This window comes from Poecilia mexicana, unplaced genomic scaffold (assembly GCF_051168715.1).
Source record: "Poecilia mexicana isolate PSO_F unplaced genomic scaffold, ASM5116871v1 scaffold_12, whole genome shotgun sequence".
NCBI lineage: Eukaryota > Metazoa > Chordata > Actinopteri > Cyprinodontiformes > Poeciliidae > Poecilia > Poecilia mexicana.
The window spans coordinates 23940659-23962650 of NW_028263381.1; the positions used below are offsets into that span (position 1 = coordinate 23940659).

Genomic DNA, 21992 nt, shown 5'->3' on the forward strand with positions numbered 1-21992 from the left:
GCGCTGAAGATGTTGTAATATTCTCTGACTGATGAGCCATGATTAAATTGGGTTTGGAATGCCTTTGCAGGCACTTATCTACCGTCTCTGCAGAGAGCTAAATTTTCCATGTTAAGGTGTTTAAAGTTAAAAGGTGACAGGTCCCGTCTTCCTGTGAAGGCGTCGTGATGAATCATACCTAGTACAACATATTTTGGCATCGTTCCTAAAAAGAGATTCTCTTGGGTACATATCCTTGAATGCTCAGGGATGGAATATGATTAAACTTGGACACGTGAAATAGGATAGAGAGCATTACCTCTCATCAGGCCTGAGGTACACTCTAAAAAGTGTATTTGGGCTGTAGTTAATGTTATGGCCTTTTTTACATTAACCTGACTTAATTGTTTGGCTTTAGTTATGTCAATTTACTTTCATGAGTTCAATTAACTTAAAAGTCACACATTTCATCTAAAACAAACGTTAACTTTGAGTTGAAGTGAACCAATTAAGTTGAATGCAGTTTTACGTCTGACGTCATTACGTAAGCTTTGCCTGAGACAGATCCACTTCTTGTACCGACTGCTTGTGCAGCCGCCATTTCTTCTGACCATCGACTGTCCACTGGATTGTAATAAAACAGTAAGTATTCTACACACCATGGCAAAATATTATTTAAATGGTGTAAAAATATTAATGACTTTTTCTACCTTTAATTTGAAACAGTTAACTGTTTTTAACGTCGAAGTATCATCAGTTATTTGCTTTGAACACATTTGCTAGTTGTAATTTGCCGCGCTATTCGGCGGACTTCAAATCTCAGCATGTTTGAACTTAACTGCTCTGTTAGTTAGTGAACGTTTATTTTGTGTACTTTTAATTTTACCCTAAAGAACTTAAATAGCTGGAAGCCGGGCATGTAGTGAAAAACATGAAATGTGATTTAGACTGGAGAGGTTCAGGGCTGGTGCTGGTGGACCGAGAACTGCTGGCGTGTTCCGGTCGGAAGCTAGACTGGGTCAAAGTGTGGGAGCAGCTAATGCACTGCAGTGGTGGCCAGACTTTATAACAAGAACTACTGGACAGGTTGTTTTTTTATGGGTAAGCTTAACGTACAGTTACGGAGGTGTTAGTGTTATACGCAAAACTAATTTAACGTGACGCAACTGCGCTCTGCTTGTCACTTGTCACCGTGAGCTGCAGTCAGGGAAGCCATTTGTTCCAATTGTCAGGCTGCTTACTGACGACATGATATAAAACGCATAATATCCTGACAGCGCTAATAATCCATAAGATGTCATTTCTCTTATAAAAGCAAAAGCAAAAAATAAAATAAGCAATTCATGTTTGTAGGAACTTTGAGTTAATTTCTCTTTCCCACTCTCCAGGCCTGGAACCAAGCATCATCAGACCATAGAAGGTAAGTTTAGTAATTGTAATTTTGTAATTTTAGTTTGAGAAAAATTAAAGTAAATTAAAAGAATCAGAAAAGATTCAGAAAAACATGTGGATCCTGGAATAATCCCAGCTTGAACTGGACTTGGATTGGAAGACGAAATATCTAAGGACTCGTGTTAAAGTTTCACCAAGAAACAGTTTGCATACATGAAAAAACATGTAGAGACTAAAATATCTGTTCAAAAGTGAGAGAGAGGAATATCTTTAGACTCTTTAGACTCAAATCAACACAGAAACACCGAAGAACCAGAACAGACTATAAATCCAGGAATCAGAGGTTCAGTGAATGTGGTGTTGAAGGTGTGGAGGAGGATCAGTGAGTCAGAGGAGACTCTGTAGAAGGACAGAATGCCAGCAGGACAGTCCACATACACTGATACTCTGTTAGAGACGGAGGAGGAGGAGAGACAAGTTTCTATGTTATTGTGCCAGACAGAGTAACCTTTAAGATCAGAGCAGATCAGACTCCAGGAATGATCATTATATCTAAACCTACAGTCTCTACTGCTTCTTTTCCTCCTGATTCTTCTGTAACTCACTGATATATAAACATCTCCTCTCCACTCGACCTCCCAGTAACAGCGCCCAGTCAGACCAGTTGTACACAGCAGCTGATTCCAGTTATTAAATCTGTCTGGATGATCAGGATATGACTGAAGCTTCTTCACAAATGTCACCTTCCTGTTGTCTTCAGACAGTTTGAGTTTTCTGTTCACTGTGTTTGTGTCGATGGTGAGTTGACAGGAATCTGATGGAGAGAACAAACACAATCCAGCTGCAGTTATTGATCATTTATTGATCTTTGATGATGATCCTGAATGAGTGATGTGACAGTTTGAAGATGGTTGAATGTGAGCTGCTTTGTTGTCATGAATCAGATGAAAAACACACTTACATCTCCATGGACCTGGTGTCAAGAATGGGCGTCCAGCAGGCTCCACCCTGAAAGGAGGAGGGGGGTCAGACCATCAGTCTCTTTCAGCAGCAAACATGGACATTACATGTCTCTCAGACACACATTGTCCTCCACTGAGACAGGAACAGTCCAACATCTGGATTGCAAACTGCAGTGGATGTAGGAAGGACAGTTGGTGCTGCTGCAGCACAACTCATTTCTCCAAACACAGGAAAAGCTCCAACAGAGAGGAGAAAGGAAATCCCTCAGTAACAACCTGAAGAAACTCACTGAAGCCTAAAAGGACATCAGGAAACTAAGGAAACATTTCTGGAAGCTCAACCTGATTTAATAATCAGCATTAAAATCCAATCAATCTAAACTCTGATCAACACCTGGATACCTGCTCCATCCACACTCCCACACACAGATGAAGGAATGAAACACTAAACAACCTGCTGCTGAAAACCTGCTGTGGCCTCACTGGAATATCCAGAAATACAAACATTAAAAAGGAGAAGCTGCATCACATTCAACAAAGAGTTCAACAAGAACCAAACATTTGATCTCTGAGCTCAGACTCACAAACCAGGGAGAGGCTTCCATCATCAAACACCTCCAACCTTCCTGTTAGGTTCCGTGTTTCTGTGTGTTTATTTTTGAGTTTCTCTGTGTTCAGTCCTGTGTTCCTGTGAGTCTCTGTCCTGTCCTCCCCGTTGATTGCTCCCCAGGTGTGTCCCATTCCCCTGATTACCCCGTGTGTATTTAAACCCTCCTGTTGTCTGTGTTCCTCGTCGGGTCCTTGTCGTTGTTTGTCTAGGTCTCATTGTGGTTCTTACTCGCCAGTAGAACTGTTAAGTCCTGGCTTGTGTTTGTTTCCGTTCACTCGCCAGTAGAACTGTTAAGTCCTGGTTTGTGTTTGTTTCCGTCTAGTCCGTTTTGACAGTTGCTACCGGTATCTAGCTGCGTGCTTGTTCCTGCCGTGCTGCCTGCCTTGGACTGTTTCGAGCCTCATCTTATCATTAAACCATCATTAACTTCATACCTGAGTCCCTGCGTTCATCTCCTCACCATCAACTACACCGTTCTATGACAGAAGGACCCGACCAAACCGGTGAGGAACGCCATCATCATGGACCCAGCAACCACCACCACAGTTCCACCCGCCTACCCATTCATCAAATCAAAGGACATCTATAACATTGAGTTTGAGGAGGATTTTAGTCATCTCCGCAACATGTTTCACGCCGACCCGTTCATGCTGGACATTGTTCAAGAACTTTATGAAGAATTTCTGCAGAAGAAAGTATTCACCACACCTGTCAGACCTCCGCCAGTTCCAGCATCCGCTCCAGCCACCACCGTCAGCCCGTCTCCTGTCGCCACAGTCCCCGTGGTGATGGGGTTCCAAGTAGCCAGGCTGGCGCCCGGGCGGCAGGCGGCACGATTAGTGGCGTGGGCCGCTCCAAAGCCGCCCGAGCTCCCCGAGTCTGCTGCCGGAGCGCAGCCGCCCGAGCTCCCCGAGTCTGCTGCCGGAGCGCAGCCTTCCCCCGAGCCAGAGCTCCCCGAGCCTGCTGCCGGAGCGCAGCCTTCCCCCGAGCCAGAGCTCCCCGAGCCTGCTGCCGGAGCGCAGCCTTCCCCCGAGCCAGAGCTCCCCGAGCCTGCTGCCGGAGCGCAGCCTTCCCCCGAGCCAGAGCTCCCCGAGTCTGCTCCGCCCGAGTTTCCTGAATCTGCTCCGCCCGAGTTTCCTGAGTCTGCTCCGCCCGAGTTTCCTGAGACTGCTCCGCCCGAGTTTCCAGAGTCTGCTCCGCCCGAGTTTCCAGAGTCTGCTCCGCCCGAGTTTCCAGAGTCTGCTCCGCCCGAGTTTCCAGAGTCTGCTCCGCCCGAGTTTCCAGAGTCTGCTCCGCCCGAGTTTCCAGAGTCTGCTCCGCCCGAGTTTCCAGAGTCTGCTCCCCCCGAGTTTCCAGAGTCTGCTCCCCCCGAGTTTCCAGAGTCTGCTCCCCCCGAGTTTCCAGCCGGCCTTCCTGCCGGCCCGGCGGACCCGCCTCCGGGACTCCGGTTCCTGCGCCGGAGACGCCGCCCGCCGGACCCGCCTCCGGGACTCCGGTTCCTGCGCCGGAGACGCCGCCCGCCGGACCCGCCTCCGGGACTCCGGTTTCTGCGCCGGCGACGCCCGCCGGACCCGCCTCCCCGCCCACCTTGGTGGGTTGTTTTCTTTGTTTTGGACTGTTTTTTCTGGACTCTAGCCCTCCTGCCGTCGTTGCCTTCTCCGCCCACCCTGTTGGGTAGTTTTTTGTTGGACTGTTTTCCTATGGACTCTTGCCCTCCTTCCGTCGCCCCTCCACCCACCCTGTTGGGTTGTTTTGTGTTTATTTGGATTTTTTTTTGTGGGCGTCTGGTATCCGCCCTTGAGGGGGGGGTACTGTTAGGTTCCGTGTTTCTGTGTGTTTATTTTTGAGTTTCTCTGTGTTCAGTCCTGTGTTCCTGTGAGTCTCTGTCCTGTCCTCCCCGTTGATTGCTCCCCAGGTGTGTCCCATTCCCCTGATTACCCCGTGTGTATTTAAACCCTCCTGTTGTCTGTGTTCCTCGTCGGGTCCTTGTCGTTGTTTGTCTACGTCTCATTGTGGTTCTTACTCGCCAGTAGAACTGTTAAGTCCTGGCTTGTGTTTGTTTCCGTTCACTCGCCAGTAGAACTGTTAAGTCCTGGTTTGTGTTTGTTTCCGTCTAGTCCGTTTTGACAGTTGCTACCGGTATCTAGCTGCGTGCTTGTTCCTGCCGTGCTGCCTGCCTTGGACTGTTTCGAGCCTCATCTTATCATTAAACCATCATTAACTTCATACCTGGGTCCCTGCGTTCATCTCCTCACCATCAACTACACCGTTCTATGACACTTCCAGCACTTCCTCTACCAACCAGCACCACCAGGTGGCGCTATACACACTTGTGAGTTTAGTTCAAAATCTTTATTTCTCTCTCTGAACTTTTAAACATCCATCTGACCAACATGGAGTTACTTTTCTTCTCATCTTTGCTCCTTGGGGCTGATTGGTCTGGAGCTCCATCAAATATTGTTTTAAAGTCCTTTCTGTCATCAGTAGATCATCATGGAAATCTAACTGAACTTCACTTTTATTCATTTAGTCAGAGTCCCTATTAAACTCTATTAAATCCATCCCACTCTTTCATTTTCCTTGTGAGCCGTTCTTAGTCAGGAGAATATTCCAGAAAACTGGGTAATGATCTCTGCCTCCAGATGAGGCTCTAAATATTTAATGATCAAACTAAATATTTCTCTTCAAACTAAATGTTTCCCATCAGACTAAAGACGTTTCTCCTCTTCCTCCTCTATCAGACCTTCTCTGCTCCTGCAGCAGGTTCCTCCATACCTGAGAGCTTCCAGTCTCCAGTCCGGATCCTTCAGTCCAGCCGACAGCAGCTTCACTCCTGAGTCTCCTGGATGATTGTAGCTCAGGTCCAACTCTTTCAGATGGGAGGGGTTAAAGGTCAGAGCTGAGGCCAGAGAAGCACAGCCTTCCTCTGAGACCAAACAGCCTGATAAGCTGCAGACACACAATTCATCACATGATGAGAAGATGACCAGAAGTGACCAGTTCAGCCCAAGGTCTGAACTGGTCACTGAATGATGGATGGATTTGTAACATGTGGAATAAATAAGAAAGCCAAGCAACTGCTGGGATCTGTAATAATTCTGCTTTTTTGCACCTAAAATGCAGCAATTTGCTAAGAGACCAGAGTTACCCGAGAGTCTCCAGGTTGCAGTTTGGACTCTTCAGTCCAGCAGAGAGAAGCTTCACTCCTGAATCCTGCAGGTTGTTGTTACTCAGGTCCAGTTCTCTGAGACTGGAGGACTGGGAGCTGAGAACTGAGGACAGAGCTTCACAGCTTCTCTCTGAGAGGTTACAGCCACTCAGTCTGAGGAGACAGGGAGGAAAATCTGGTATTAAAAAATTCATCAGAATTTATATTTTACCTTCTAGTCAACAATGTTCTTGGAAAGAATGAAGGAATGGTCTTATTTTAAACATCTTTATGCATCTTATTTTACAACAACAATGAACTAGTGGTGCTCCCATTTGTGAAGACCTGATCTAAAAACAACAAAGAGGTTGGCAACAAACCTGTTAAATACCACAATGACCTAAGTTTTGGTGGAGTCTTGCTCCTTAAAAATGTACCATCATGGCCAGTAGCTGAAGGAGGTCTGTAACTTTTCTTATCGTCTACAACCAGCAGGCAACATTGAAGAGAAAAGTCATCATAAAATAAAATAAAAACATCAATCAATACTTCAATACTAACTTAGGGCTGACTATTGCATAATAACACACACTTAACACATCATTAGCTGTTTTCACTCTATCAAAAACATAACTTTCGTAACAATGTGTGTCCTTACAGAGCTTTGTTGGAGGCTTTAACCACTGGCAGCAGCCTCAGAAGAGCCTCCTCTGAAGCAGAGTATTTCTTCAGGTCAAACACATCCAGATCTTTTCCTGATGACACTAAGATGAAGATCAGAGCTGACCACTGAGCAGGAGACAGTTTATCTGTGGAGAGACTTCCTGAACTCAGAGACTGTTGGATCTCCTCCACTAGAGAACGATCATTCAGTTCATTCAGACAGTGGAACAGATTGATGCTTTTCTCTGCAGACACATTCTCACTGATCTTCTCCTTGATGTACTGAACTGTTTCCTGATTGGTCTGTGAGCTACTTCCTGTCTGAGTCAGCAGACCTTGTAGGAGTCTCTGATTGGTCTGCAGTGAAAGTCCCAGGAGGAAACGAAGGAACAAGTCCAGGTGTCCATTTGGACTCTGTAAGGCCTGGTCAACAGCTCTCTGATGGAGAGACTTTAGTTCATGTTTATTAGATGATGAAGATTTCTTAGATGTTTGTGTTTCTTCCATCAGGTTGACTCCAGAGTTGATGAAGGTCAGATGAACATGAAGAGCAGCCATAAACTCCTGAACACTCAGATGGACGAAGCAGAACACCTTGTCCTGGTACAGCCCTCTCTCCTCTCTAAAGATTTGTGTGAGCACTCCTGAGTACACTGAGGCTGCTCTGATATCGATGCCACACTCTGTCAGGTCTGATCCATAGAAGATCAGGTTTCCTTTCTGCAGCTGATCAAAAGCCAGATTTCCCAGAGACTCGATCATCTTCCTGCTCTCTGGACTCCAGTGTGGATCTGTTTCAGCTCCTCCATCATACTTGACCTTCTTCACTTTGGTCTGAACCACCAGGAAGTGGATGTACATGTCAGTCAGGGTTCTGGGCAGCTCTCCTCCCTCTCTGGTCTCCAACACATCCTCCAGAACTGTAGCAGTGATCCAGCAGAAGACTGGGATGTGGCACATGATGTGGAGGCTTCGTGATGTCTTCATGTGGGAGATGATCCTGCTGGCCTGCTGCTCATCTCTGAATCTCTTCCTGAAGTACTCCTCCTTCTGGGGGTCATTGAACCCTCTGACCTCTGTCACCATGCCAACACACTGAGGAGGGATCTGATTGGCTGCTGCAGGTCGTGTGGTTATCCAGAGGAGAGCAGAGGGAAGCAGTTTCCCCCTGATGAGGTTTGTCAGCAGAACATCCACTGAGCTGGACTCTGTAGCATCGGTCAGGATCTCCTTGTTGTGGAAGTCCAGCGGAAGTCGACTCTCATCCAAGCCATCAAAGATGAACAGAACCTGGAAGTGTTCAAAGCTGCAGATTTCTTTGGTTTCTGTAAAGAAGTGATGAACAAGTTCCACCAAGCTGAACTTTTTCTCTCTCAGCACATTCAACTCTCTGAAGGTGAATGGAAATATGAAGTGGATGTTCTGGTGGGCTTTGTCTTCAGCCCAGTCCAGAGTGAACTTCTGTGTTAAGACTGTTTTCCCAATGCCAGCCACTCCCTTTGTCATCACTGTTCTGATTGGTTGATCTCTTCCAGGTGGGACTTTAAAGATGTCTTCTTGTCTGATTGTTGTTTCTGGTCTGTGTGGTTTCCCGGATGCTGCTTCAATCTGTCTAACCTCATGTTCATCATTGACCTCTCCAGTCCCTCCCTCTGTGATGTAGAGCTCTGTGTAGATCTGGTTCAGAAGGGTTGGACTTCCTGCTTTAGCAATCCCCTCAAACACAGACTGGAACTTCTTCTTCAGACCAGATTTAAGTTGATGTTGACAAACTGCAGCAAGATGTTCTAAAGTAAGACAAAAAGTAAAATCAGAGATGAAACAAAAATACCTTCTGAAGATGATTTAAATAAATGTGATTCCATTTCTTCAGACATCAGTAAATGTGTCATTTATCCATCAGGTCAAATCTTTGTAGAAATCCTCTTACTGCTCTGCAGACGGTCAGCCAGCTCCTCCTGCTTCATCCTCCTCAGGAAGTTCAGTGTGATCTTCATCACTGCCTCTCTGCTGCTGCTCCTCTGCTCTTCATCATCATCTCTCAACACCTCATCATCCTCTCTCTGACTCTCTGAGCATTCTGGGTAATCTGGACTCAGAACCTTCTGGATCTTCTTCAGCTCGTTCTTCACAAAAGTGACAATGTTTTCCTCCAGCAGCTGGAACAGAATAATAGATGAAGGAATCATCAGACTGATATCATGGAGCCAAACACCAGATGGATGTTGGACAGACTGACAGTCCTCTGGTCTACAAAGTGCAGCATGGAGACGACTGTGAACAGAACCATGGAAAAGTAGTTGTTGTTCATGTACAGACCATAAATATGGAGTCCAGCTGTGTTTGATGCTGATGGGCAGACGGACCACTGGGAACCTCTGAGCTCTGCTGGTCCACTCTGTGGAGGAACCAGGAACAATCAGGAAGGCAGGAAATATTCATCCAGCAATATTTACTACTAAAATAACTAAGAGTGTCACATTAAAGCAGAAAACAGAGCATCACATGAACACAATACAAAGAAGTTAGAAAGAGGAAGATGAACTACAAGGATGAAGACCAGTAACACCAGAATCACCAGTAGACATTTTAAAAAGTTGGTGCTGAACTTGGACTTCAAACTGTCCACACTGTCAGCAGATCTGATGCTGGTGGAGGCAGAGTCCCAGAGCTTGGGGACAGTGGAAGTGAAGGCTCTGTCCACACAGGTCTTCAGGACAGTGTGGGACATCCATCGGGTTCTGATGACTGGATCTGAGGTGATGTGGACATGGAGGAGCTCTGAGATATGTGGGTGTGTCCATGTGGGATCCTCTCCTGGATGTTCTAGAGGATTTAAAATGGATCCTGTAGATCCTGGAAGCCAGTGAGCTCACATTATATCTGTCCACACAGAGACAATCAGAAGGTAAAGTTCCATGAAGTGATATCTGGATGTGAGAAGTGAACCAGATGATCCAAGTAAAGATTTAATGTTCCTGCTGATCCACTAAGAACCAGCAGAACCTCTGATGGTCCACATCAGCTCAGTCTGGTTGAGTTCCAGCAGATCTCACCAACCACATCATGAAGCTTTCCTTCCTGCTGAACTGATCTCACAATGCACACAGGAACCAAGTCCTGATGGACCAGACTGGTTTACCAGCTATTTCCCAGTGGCTGGTGGAAATGTGTCCCACTGTTAGTCTGACATGGAGCCAGGAAGCAGCAGAAACTTCCTGGAAGAAAAGTGGATATTTGTTCTTGGTTCCTAAAGAAATGTAGCTTCTTATTTCCAGAACCTGAGACATCAGACTGACTAAAATATCCCAACATGATTCCTTGAAATGAAATTGGGACTATATTAGTTTATGATGCAACAACAAAGCTGTTCAAAAAAGAATATACACTGTGTGCTAGCTAGCTAGCTAATTTTTAATCTGACCTGCAACAGCAGCAGATGTTGAAACCAGCCTCAGTTTGCCAGCAGGTGGCAGGACTTGTTTGATATTATGTAAGAGCAAAACTAATTATCACTATTTACATTTATTGCTTAATACTTCTTAACGTGTTGAATATTTTTGAATATTTTTCTAGAATTACATGATTCTTTAAAAAATTATTTGTGCACAAAAGAAGACTGGAAGCCACTCTCCTTAACATAAATGAAAAGGTTTTGTAGAACAGCTTTGTCATGTTGAGCTTAAATGAATTCAGCTTCGATATCAAAGTAAAATGTTTGAGGAAAAATGAAAACCAAACTTGTGTCTTTGCCATCATAGAGCGATGAGCAGCTAGTGGCTGGTTGGATGGTCAGCGCTGAAAGCCAAGTCATCTTTGAGGCGTCCAGCCAACATGTGAGACCAGACCTGCAGCTGTTTGCTACTTTCTACACATTCAAGCTAAAACATCAAGATGAAGCAGCAAAGACTTTGGAGTTTATTCAATGGTAAAACTACTCCATGCTTTTATTTTGAAAACACTTTAAAATGAGTAAAATACAATAGGAAAGTTTTTAGGAGATACAAAGCAAGTTATGGTTAACAGTTGACCAATATGGTGACGTGTTATATTAATATATTTAAAAACAGAATAATCCAGATTAGGTAAAGAACTTTTTTATATTACATTGACCTTCTTCCTTCAAACTGCAGATTTTCAAAAAGTGTTTCTGTCATAAGGTGGTGTGGTTAGTAGGGCTGTATAAATATATCGATTTGGCGATATATATCGATATTTTCCACCCTCAGTAAGTATCGATTTTTCATCCGTGAGTATCGATCCGTTAAACCATAGGGGTCCATAGCCTGACAGCTAGTTTGTTACGGCGTAGCAGCAAGACTCCGCCTCCCTCAGTCTAACTTTCAACTCGAGCTTAAAGTGCACATTATAAACTACACACCAGTTTTTAAATTGTGTTAATAGTCCAAATATAACCGAAGTTATGCTAAAATTAGTAAACCATATTTTTCCGAATGTCAGAGAAATGTCAAAAGCGCCGCCATTCCCCGGCTTTTCCGATTATGTGAGAGGGAATGAGCTTCCAAACGTACAAAACGAAACGAAACATTAGATTCCTGTGTTTTTGGAAATGTAAAATCTTCAATAAATAACAATGGGCTGTATTTTGTTGGTGAGGAACGAAGTAAAGTTGCGCAAGTAACCGTGAAAGAGAAGCGGAACGGAGAAGCGGCGCGAACGGAGCAGCTGCAAAAGCAGTGAAATTGCGAAATTAATGCAAATTTTGACTTCGTAATTAGTTTTTAGCTTAGCGGTTTCTGTTCTGTATATAAAGGTTACCTGAAGAATGAACATGGGTTGATAACATCCGGGCGCGCAGCGGCGATGTGTTTTGAGCAGGAAGACCAAGAGGAAAAAACCCCAGCCGGAATCTGCGGCGCAGTGAGGATTTCCATGATAACAATGGCTGATCGATCATTCTTATTAGCAACAGACAAAAAGTATCAGAGACTGAGAGTACTATGAGATCCTGGCAGTCAGAGATCCAAGCAGGGAAATGGCGGCTGCAGGGAGTCGATCACTACGGGGTGAGGCGGAGCCACTACTTTAGCAGTTGAAAGCAGCTTACAGTCAACGGCTAACTCCGGGAGCCAAGGTAGAAAAGCCTTTTCCCCCATAGTCCAAAAGACTGCATTTGTGGCTGCATTTTTACTCCAAAATGCAGCCACAGTGCCCAAAAGAAAAAACATAAGTGCAATCATTTGCATATTGAGAGTCTACAGAGGCTGATAATCTCCCCACTCTGCTCCTGGATTACCGTTTAAACTTTTGAGTTTTATGTCAAATCCACATGAATTAAATGACAGAAACTAATTCTCTCACTGCATCTTTGATTCATTTTGTCCAGCTGCAGACTGTTAGACTGTCCAATCAGAGTCAGGTATTATGTAGTTGGTGCTTTTAATCAGTTTTCAGTTAACTAAATTCAAGTCTATGGAACACAAAATGTCACTAAAATCACTCTGTCCTTCTAAAATCTTTCAGAAAATCGTAAAAATGCACTGAATCGTAGTGAATTGTATCGCTCAACAAATATCGTGATACATATCGTATCGTGACCAGAATATTGTATATTATATTGTATCGTGAAATTATTGTATCACTACACCCCTAGTGGTTAGTGGTGAGGAGAGAACGCTGAGACCCAGGTAAGGTGATGAATAAGATGAATTTATTGAAGAGCTCACAGTCCGGAAAACAGCCAGCACGGCAGAGTAGCAAACAGCTAATACCGGTAGCACTGACAAAGACTGAAAACGCGAGCTAGGCTAACCAGGACTTAGCAGATCCACTGGAGAGCATCGACCTAACAATTTGACAGCAACACAAGACAAGGACCCAACGAAGAACACAGACAACAGGTGAGACTAAATACACACGGGGTAACCAAGGGAATGAGACACACCTGGGAGACAATCAACAGAGAGGACAGGACAGAGACGCACAGGGAAACAGAATCACACAGAAAACCTCAAAACTAAACAGAAACACGGATCATGACAGTTTCTAGTTTTGTATTGTGTTGTTTAGGCTCTTCATTGAGGTGAACCCAGAAAGACACACAGACCATCCATGGAAAGGTGGCGTCCAGAAAAGTGCGGAAGATGATCCAGAAGGAACTGCAGACAGTGATGCTCATGTTTCTACCTGATAAAAACCTGATGCACCTTTAGTGTCATTTCAGGTTAATAGTTGTCCTTTGTTTCTTTGAAATCATTCTGTTTCCAAATCATTTAAGGTCTAATTGACATTTTATGATTTTCCAGGCTCCATGGTTCCTCTGCTGCATCTTAAAAAGTAAGAACCACTTTGGCTGTTAAATATTAAATGCAGAATCTCATGTCATGTCATCCTAAACAGGGTTATATAATGGAACTATTACTGGTTTTATTTTTTGTCTTTAACAAACCAAGAGGTCTGGATATGTGGTCATTGTCCATAACATTATTTTTGAATCCTTAAGACTGGAAAAAAAATAAACTCAGTTTAAGACACTAGAAACTGTATTTTTTTTTGTAACAATGTTTTTGCAATCATGACCAGTTCTTGATATTGAAGGTTTTTGTTTTTGTAACCAATTCCCTGAGGCCTGGAAAGGAGCTCGTATTATTTTTTTTGCATAAATGTATATGGTTTGTATTTAACAGGTCTTTAAATATCAAATATTTCCTACAGAATGTTATCTCATCCTTACTTTGTGATGTGACTTAATGGTTATGCATTTTTAAAACCTGCACTAATTTTAGCACTTTTATTATTATTATTCTACTGTAAAACTAAGACTGTGTAATATTAATATTTTTGCCGGAGCTTACTGATAAAGTGTATCAAGTGTTGAAAGCAAGCCTACAGTAATTTACTCCTTCACTACTGTATTTACTGTAACAGTAAAAAACTATAACATTCTATTAATGTTATAGTATTGTTATTAATGTTAGGTAATGTAATGTTATTAATGTTCTGAATGATTCCCATCAGAATCGGTCCAATCCTCCAACATGTTCCTGATCATTGATCCTCCTGAATAAATTCCAGCCTTGTTCTGATTCTCAGACAAACATGTTGGTTTAAATGAATAAGAGAAGTTTGATGATCTTAGTGTTGAGCTCTGACATGGAGAAGAACCAGGAGTCGTTTCCACTCTGACCATCCAAGGAGGATCTGATGGACCATCTATCCAAGGAAGATAGATGGTCATTATTGAACCAGATGGTCCAATAGAAACCATCTGGTTCTGAATCAGATCCACATGAGATATTATTTGGTTCAATTGTAGAAATGGTTGATGATCCGCCATGTTGGATGAAATTTGAACCTCAGAGATGAAACTGGAATATTGAAGTTCATGAAGATGTTTTCTGTCAGGATCAATCTTTCTGTAGTCAGATTTAGAGAACGATCCAAATATTAACCTAGAAATGAAATTCACTGCTGCACTTTTGTTTTTGTGCCAAAATAATATTGGTCAAAATAAGTGAGTCTGTTTTATTTTTAAAAGTTTAGTTGAAAAGTTAAATTTTTTAACTAGCAATTTAAAATCTCTCCCTTAAATTTGATACAATACAGACAGAAATCTACTTACAGATTCTTTAGTAGAAGGCCAACCAACCCGCAGACTCCATGCCAACGGACTGATGAAGAGACTACGTTTGATTTTGAAACCGCATATCCACAATTGTACGTTTTCCAAGAGACAAAATATTAATTTTGAGAGTGCTACATCGGTTTAACAAATGTAAAACTGATGTAACACTCACAAACATTCTCACTGAAAATAAATATAATTGTCCTTATTCAAATGTGCTTTGGAACTACATTCTTTAGTGGTTTCAAAGTGTATTTAAAGTAAGGTCTGGCTGCAGCTGCAGTCAACTACAACACATGGCCATGTAAAACTCATTAACCTACTTAACCACCAAGTCAGGATGCCATACAAGTGTTAATAAAGTGTATGATGATGTACGTCATGATTCTATGTTGCTAATTAAATAAAATTATGTAGTAATGGCGTGTCTGACAGATGTAGCCGTGAGTTCGTTCTAAGCATATGACGATCTGACGGTGTATGCTGACCTGACAGAACATTCTTTTTTGTTCTTGTAATGCTCTGCATACACTGCAGTACCTATCATTATTTTATTTATGTACACTGATATTTTTTTTATTAACAAATAAAACACAAGAATGAAAGAGCATGCACATTGCTCTTTGATTGTTTTTGTTCAAAGTGGCAGCTGTAATGTGTGCCATGGTGTCAGACTGCCTGGCTTCATGTAGTGGGAGAGAGGGTGAGACAAGTCACGATAAGCGTCTTGTGCTTGGTTACTTCATGCTTGTTGCTCCTTGGTCAGTGTTCATAGTTGAGCATTATTTACCATCTGGGCGTTGTCTCAATTGCTATGTTTAATGGCACAGAGAGTGGTGATTTCTGACATGAGCAATATAGGCAAATGCCCAGGGCGTTATCTTTTTAGGGATTGCACCAGACCACCGCGGATTATAGCATAAAGATGGAAGCAAAGCAGAACAAAGAGTTTGTTCTGCTTTTAATATTGGTAAAATTTATCAAGTATTTTATATTTAAGTATTTTTATGGGAATACGGATCTTTCAGATCAGTTTGAGAAGCAATTTTGATCATATTTCACATTTTATTGTGTCATATAGCGCGGGGCACTGGTCTTGGTCTTGACTTGGTTTCGGACCCTAAAAATCTTGGTCTTGTCTCGGTCTTGGCGCCTGTACGTTGTGGTTCACAAAGGTGAACGAGAGGGTAACCTCCCTCCGCCTACTGGTGGGCGGATGGATTCTGACTGTTGTTTGTGCTTATGGGCCAAACAACAGTTCAGATTGTACACTCTTCTTGGAGGCCTTAGAGGGGGTACTCTAGAGTGCCACTCCTGTGGACTCCCTTGTTCTACTGGGGGACTTCAATGCTCACGTGGGCAATGACAGTGAAACCTGGAGGGACGTGGTTGGTGGTGTTCTGTTGTTGGACTTCCGTCATGAATTCTCCATCATGAACACCATGTTCAGGCATAAGGGTGTTCATATGTGCACTTGGCACCAGGACACCCTAGACCACAGTTTGATGATAGATTTTGTCATCGTTTCATCAGATCTGTGGCCGTATGTCTTGGACACTTGGCTGAAGAGAGGTGCGGAGCTGTCCACTGACCACTACCTGGTGGTGAGTTGACTCCGGTGGTGGGGGAGGAAGCCGGTCAGACCTGGCAGGCCTAAACGTGTAGTGAGGGTCTGCTGGGAATGTCTGGCAGAGTCCCCTGTGAGACGGAGCTTTAACTCCCATCTCCGGCAGAACTTCAAACGCATTCCAGGGGAGGTGGGGGACATTGAGTTTGAGAGGACCATGTTCTGTACCTCCATTGCCGAGGCGGCTTATCGAAGCTGCGGCTGCAAGGTTGTTGGTGCCTGTCGCGGCGGCAACCCTCGAACCCATTGGTGTACACCTTCGGTGAGGCACTGTTTATCGTGGGGATGGTGTGCTGCTGACCTCAACTTGGGACATTGTGGGCAGGTGGGCAGAATACTTCGAAGACCTCCTCAATCCCACCAACATGCCTTCTGTTGAGGAAGCTGAGTCAAACAGCAAAGCTCTCGATTTACCGGTCGATCTATGTTCCCACCCTCATCTATGGTCATGAGCTTTGGGTCATGACTGCAAGAATGAGATCACGGATGCAAGCGGGTTTCCTCTGCAGGGCGGCTGGTCATCCACGAGGGACTCAGAGTAGAGCCGCTGCTCCTCCACGTCGAGAGGAACCAGTTGAGGTGGCTCGGGCATGGTCAGAATGTCTCCTGGAGGAGGTCCCGGGGAAGACCCAGGACACACTGGAGGGACTATGATCTCTCGCCTGGCCTGGGAACGCCTTGGGATTACCCCGGAGGAGTTGGAAGAAGTGGCTGGGGAAAGGGAAGTCTGGGCCTCCCTTCTGAAGCTGCTGCCCACACGACCTGACCCCACATAAGCGGAAGAAAATGGATGGATGGATGGATGGATGGATGGATGGATGGATGGATGGATGGATGGATGGATGGATGGATGGATGGATGGATGGATGGACGGACAATACCCCTTTATGACCTCCAAGACGAGGTCACCATCCAACTAGAGCATTTCTTTTTGTAGAAAGAAAAGCTTCTACAAGTGACCTTTTAACAACTCCAATACAGGCCAGCTGAGTAACAACAGCCATCAAAAAAGGCCATCAATCTGACATCTCGAGTAATTTTTTTCAAAGTTTTATAATCTTGCTCAGCTTTTGCTTTGGACATATAGTGAAAACTTTGAAAGTGACAGGGGAACAACATTGTCTAATCAGATTTTAACATTTTTTTCCTATTACCCCACATCAAAAAGGACTAGGGTCTACATTTTCCTGTCCAGGTCTAACCCAAGTATGGTCAGCCTATGCTTATGTCATGTGGGTTCAATGCAGTCAGCCCACATGGGCTTCCCATGTTGGACCCATGATACTGAAACTACATGGGCCCCACATAGTATGGCCCATTTCTGCCCAATTCACAGTTAGCCCACATTACTGCTGAATGGGCCCATACATTTAGCCCAAATGGGCCAGGCCATATGGGTCCCACTTTATGGTAACATATCGGTCCCATACAGTTACCCCAGATAAAACCCATCCCCACTCACAACACATGTAGCCCACAACAAACCCAAGTGGGGCCCAACCATGCGTGCTGGCTGGGTGCTTTGCTTGAATTGAATACATAAACATAACTTTTCCCACACAAACACTATATCTGGAATAACAAAGACATCTGATTTAAACATTAATCTGTTTTTCTTTAAAAATGCTTTAACAAAGGCATTTTCAACAAAGATGGTAAAACTTTATCTTATGATGAATTTCTGACCACATATCTTTTTCCTGTAATAATTTGCAATCATATTTGATGCCTTTCCTTCCGGGTGAAAATGTTATTGTCATCCTCTGTTCAACACCAAACTGATTACTTAACAGAACAATTATTCAGAACAATTATTAATTGGTAACTCTTATTTTCAAATCTTTTATAGATTTGAAAATACGAGATCATACAAGCAAACCAGTTCCTACTTTTTTGGGACAATTTATTTAATGATATTTGTTGGAACTATGTTTTTTTATTGCTGAAGAAATACTTATTAATATTCGAGAAGTGTTTCTAAAGGATCTACATTACTGTGATCCTGTTAGTAGTAAAATATTTGAATATCTCCCTAATGTAGATCCTCTTCATTTTGTCACAATTCTGAGGAAACCATCACTCATCTTTTTTTGGACTGCTCTAATATTCAAATATTTTGGAAAGATATTCTGTTACTCCTAAAAAAAATTGGAAATAGACGTCCCGTTTAACTTTAAAACTATATTATGTGGCTTTTTCTGTGTAAATACTCCAAAAAATAAAGTATTTCTTATAAATGTAAGATTAAATTTAGCTACATTTAATCCACAGATGCACATTTCTGAATTTGGAACCCAAAATTAATACTTTATATGCCTGTTTCTTCATATTGGTATTCTCTAAAGTACTGTGCCAATAGTAAAGCTCTAAAGACGAATTCAGTTTGTAAAGAATTTCTCATGATGCCCTAGTTGCTGTATTTTACCTTTTCCTATTTGTAACCTTTCCTGTTTATAATTTTTGCTCTTTAAGCCTCATCGTTACTGTTTGTGTAATTTGTTGTACATATTATTATAAAAAAAAAGACATTCAGCCTAATGTTCCCGTGGCAACAGAACCCAACAGAACCTGGTATCGTCACATGGCCACATTGACAGATATAAACATTTACAGCAGGTAGAAACAGCTCACCTCTCTGATGGTCGAGATCCAGGAGATTTAAAGTCAAGGATCTCATCCATTGACCTGTCACTCTTAAAGGACAACCAGCTGGGTTTTGGCTTTAGTTCTGGTTTGAGTCTCTGATGGATCCTGACAGAAACATGAAGATTAAAATTTAATCTGTTCAGTTTTAATAACACAACAACCTGTTTGCCTTCGGTAAGCGGTTTAAAAGTCAACATTAGGTAACAGTTCATTCAAACTATCTTATTTAGCCACCTGTAGATTTAGGGGACGTTTACAGGACAATGATCAAACCCAAACGGAATTTTTGTTCGGTTTTTGTTGGATCATGTACATGAAAACTTTCTAATTGTAATCTTTGTTTACACAGTAACGGTACACATCGAAAAGGTGTAATGCTCTCGCTGCACCTAGTTGATGCTAGGTTCTTTGAAACCAAGTGTGCGTGTGTTTAAAAAAACAGTTGTACTTGAAGGCATGTGGATTCGCGTTTGCCCATCAGGTACCGTTATCCCATAGATTGGGAGAAAACACGCATTGTGTGCGTCAGATTAGGGCGCATGCAGTTGGAAAAAGTGGGATAACTTTGCCGAAACAACTTGTTTGAGCTTTCACTGTATCCATAGCGGGCCCCGGACTGGAAGCTTATTGTTTTTACCTTAGAATGGCCAACAATCTGTTATTCCTTTATCAATTTGATAAAATAGGAGCTCCCCCACTTCCCATATCCATGTCCGCTGTCACCTTTTTCAGCAGTTAAAACAGTTTAATCCTTGTTAACAAGTCCTAACCTGTTTTTCTGAGCCGCCTTTAAACGCAACATGAAAGCTGAGACGCTCGCGCTGGGTTGACACCTGTGAGGCAGCGAAGGAGACCTGCTGGTGCTGCGCAGGTGTGTGTTAGAATCATGGGAGCAAACCAGCAAAACACAAATAACTTTGCACAGGTTTTTCCCCCAAACTAACCGACTGAGTTGAATAAAGCTGTTGGATGCAGGTAAGGTTAGCTAAACAGTGACTAGCTAATATAAATACAGAACAACACCATAAGCTTGTTAACAGGTAGCCTGTAGGCTATTGATGTTGTTGTCTATGTTCAGCAACGTAGATTCATTTTGTCCCCCAAAATAAGCCCATGCCCCCCCCTGTTAAATTTGTCTGGAGCCGGGGCTGGTCCGTAGTTCTCTAGAGAAGAGCGCTGAACAAGCACCCATGTATTTGGGGGGATTCTCTGCTGGGGAATCTCTGGAAGAAAAGATCCATTTTCTCTGTTTACACGACAACGGAAAACAGTACGTTTCAGAAACATCGCACTCTGGAACCCGTTTTCAATCTGTGTCGTTGTCAGAGAAAATATTTGGTGGTTTCGTGTAAATGTACACTACAAACGCAACAAAACTTCAATTTTCCCCCAAAATCATTGGCGTGTAAACAGAGCCGTAATATTGAACTGGAATTCGTCAAGGTTTCCGATTTCACAGTTTTTGTTTCTCTTACCTTTGGAAATTTTAACTCATTTCATAAAGGACAGCAGCTTAACGGTTATTCAAATTGCAGGGAGAGAAATATGTTTGAGTCAACTGGCAGATGATACGACTGTATTTTTAAGATTGTTCTCAAATTAATGTTCCTATTAATCTGCCCAGTGGCTTTTCTTCAGCATCTGGCCTCAAACTTAATCTCTCTAAATTTGAACTGCTTCCCATAAAAACCTGCCATAAAACGGAAATCTCAGGAATCCCTGTTAAACATAAAGTTAAATATCTTGGTATCTACATTACAAAGGAAGATAATCAAAGGTCAAATGAAAATTTTAACTCCTTGTTTCTTTAATCCTAAAAAAAAGTTAATATGTGGCTACAGATATTTATCCATCTCTGGTCAGGTCTCACAGTCTGAAGCTGAAGGTCCAGTTTGGTTTATGCTAGTTCAGCGCTTGAGGTTTCCAATGAGATCAGTTAAAAAGTAGAAAAAATATTATTTGACTTTATTTTAAAGAAAAAGGTTCATTTTATTAGGAAAATGTAATGATAAACAAGTTGTGCTCTGGTGGATTTAATGTTTCAGATTTTCAAACTCTGAATTCTTCCTTTAAAATGAAGTGGATTAAACTGTAGCTTCTAAATCTAAACTCTCTGAGGACTTTAGATCCACATTTGTTTTTGAGGCGTTTTGTTGTTTATCTTTTCTTTTAAGATGTAACTTCAGTATTGAAAAAAATCCCAGTTAAACTTTCCAGTTCCCATAAACAGCTACTGCTTTGCTGGAATTTAATACATAAACATAACTTTTCCCACACAAATACTTTATTTGGAATAACAAAGACAATTACAGCAGGTAGAAACAGCTCACCTTTCTGATGGTCGAGATCCAGGAGATTTAGAGTCAAGGATCTCATCCTTTAACCTGTCGCTCTTAAAGGACAACCAGCTGGGTTTTGGTTTCAGTTCTGGTTTGCGTCTCTGATGGATCCTGACAGAAAGATGAAGATTAAAACTGAATCTGTTTAGTCTGGATGTCTGGCCTGGTTTCTCGGCTGCCCTTGGAACGCTTTGGGGTTTCCCCGGAGGAGCTGGAAGAAGTGGCTGGGGAAAAAGAAGTCTAAGCCTCCCATCTGAAGCTGCTGCCCCCGTGACCTGACCCCAGATAAGCGGAAGAAAATGGATGGATGGATGGACAATACCCCTTTTAATCTTGCTCAGCTTTTGCTTTTGACATATAGTGAAAACTTCGAAAGTGACAGGGGAACAACATTGTCTAATCAGATTTTAACAATTTTTTCCTATTACCCCACATCAAAAAGGACTAGGGTCTACATTTTCCTGTCCAGGTCTAACCCAAGTATGGTCAGCCTATGCTTATGTCATGTGGGTTCAATGCAGTCAGCCCACATGGGCTTCCCATGTTGGACCCATGATACTGAAACTACATGGGCCCCACATAGTATGGCCCATTTCTGCCCAATTCACAGTTAGCCCACTTTACTGCTGAATGGGGCCCATACATTTAGCCCAAATGGGCCAGGCCATATGTGTCCCACTTTATGGTAACATATAGGTCCCATACAGTTACCCCAGATAAAACCCATCCCCACTCACAACACATGTAGCCCAAAACAAACCCAAGTGGGGCCCAACCATGCGTGCTGGCTGGGTGCTTTGCTTGAATTGAATACATAAACATAACTTTTCCCACACAAACACTATATTTGGAATAACAAAGACATCTGATTTAAACATTATTCTGTTTTTCTTTAAAAATGCTTTAACAAAGGCATTGTTTGTGTACATCAACTTTTCAACAAAGATGGTAAAACTTTATCTTATGATGAATTTCTGACCACATATCATTTTCCTGTAATAATCTGCAATCGTATTTGATGCCTTTCCTTCCGGGGTGAAA

At 42.8% G+C, this 21992-nt stretch overlaps 2 protein-coding genes across 2 annotated transcripts in view; both read right to left on the minus strand.

The window, feature by feature from the left end:
• Positions 1 to 21992, minus strand: part of LOC106913178 (NLR family CARD domain-containing protein 3-like) — a 107438-nt gene that overhangs the window by 41212 nt on the left and 44234 nt on the right. The window lies entirely within an intron of this gene.
• Positions 1662 to 21216, minus strand: LOC148156181 (NLR family CARD domain-containing protein 3-like). Its single transcript, XM_088011335.1, has 9 exons — positions 20943 to 21216; positions 18598 to 18717; positions 9074 to 9152; positions 8685 to 8913; positions 6750 to 8541; positions 6092 to 6265; positions 5719 to 5892; positions 2333 to 2379; positions 1662 to 2185 (listed from the first exon to the last, which is right to left on the minus strand). The coding sequence occupies exons 2-9, from the start codon at positions 18645 to 18647 to the stop codon at positions 1662 to 1664; spliced, it is 3069 nt and encodes a 1022-aa protein (XP_087867461.1). The 5' UTR covers positions 18648 to 18717; positions 20943 to 21216.

Excerpts from the sequence above, each read along its gene's own strand:
- LOC148156181 (XM_088011335.1), bottom strand. The coding sequence starts at position 18,647 with ATGGATGAGATCCTTGACTTTAAATCTCCTGGATCTCGACCATCAGAG. Across the intron at positions 8,542-8,684 it reads GGCTGACCGTCTGCAGAGCA|AACATCTTGCTGCAGTTTGT; the intron begins GTAAGAGGATTT and ends GTCTTACTTTAG. Across the intron at positions 6,266-6,749 it reads AAAGCCTCCAACAAAGCTCT|ACTGAGTGGCTGTAACCTCT; the intron begins GTAAGGACACAC and ends CTGTCTCCTCAG.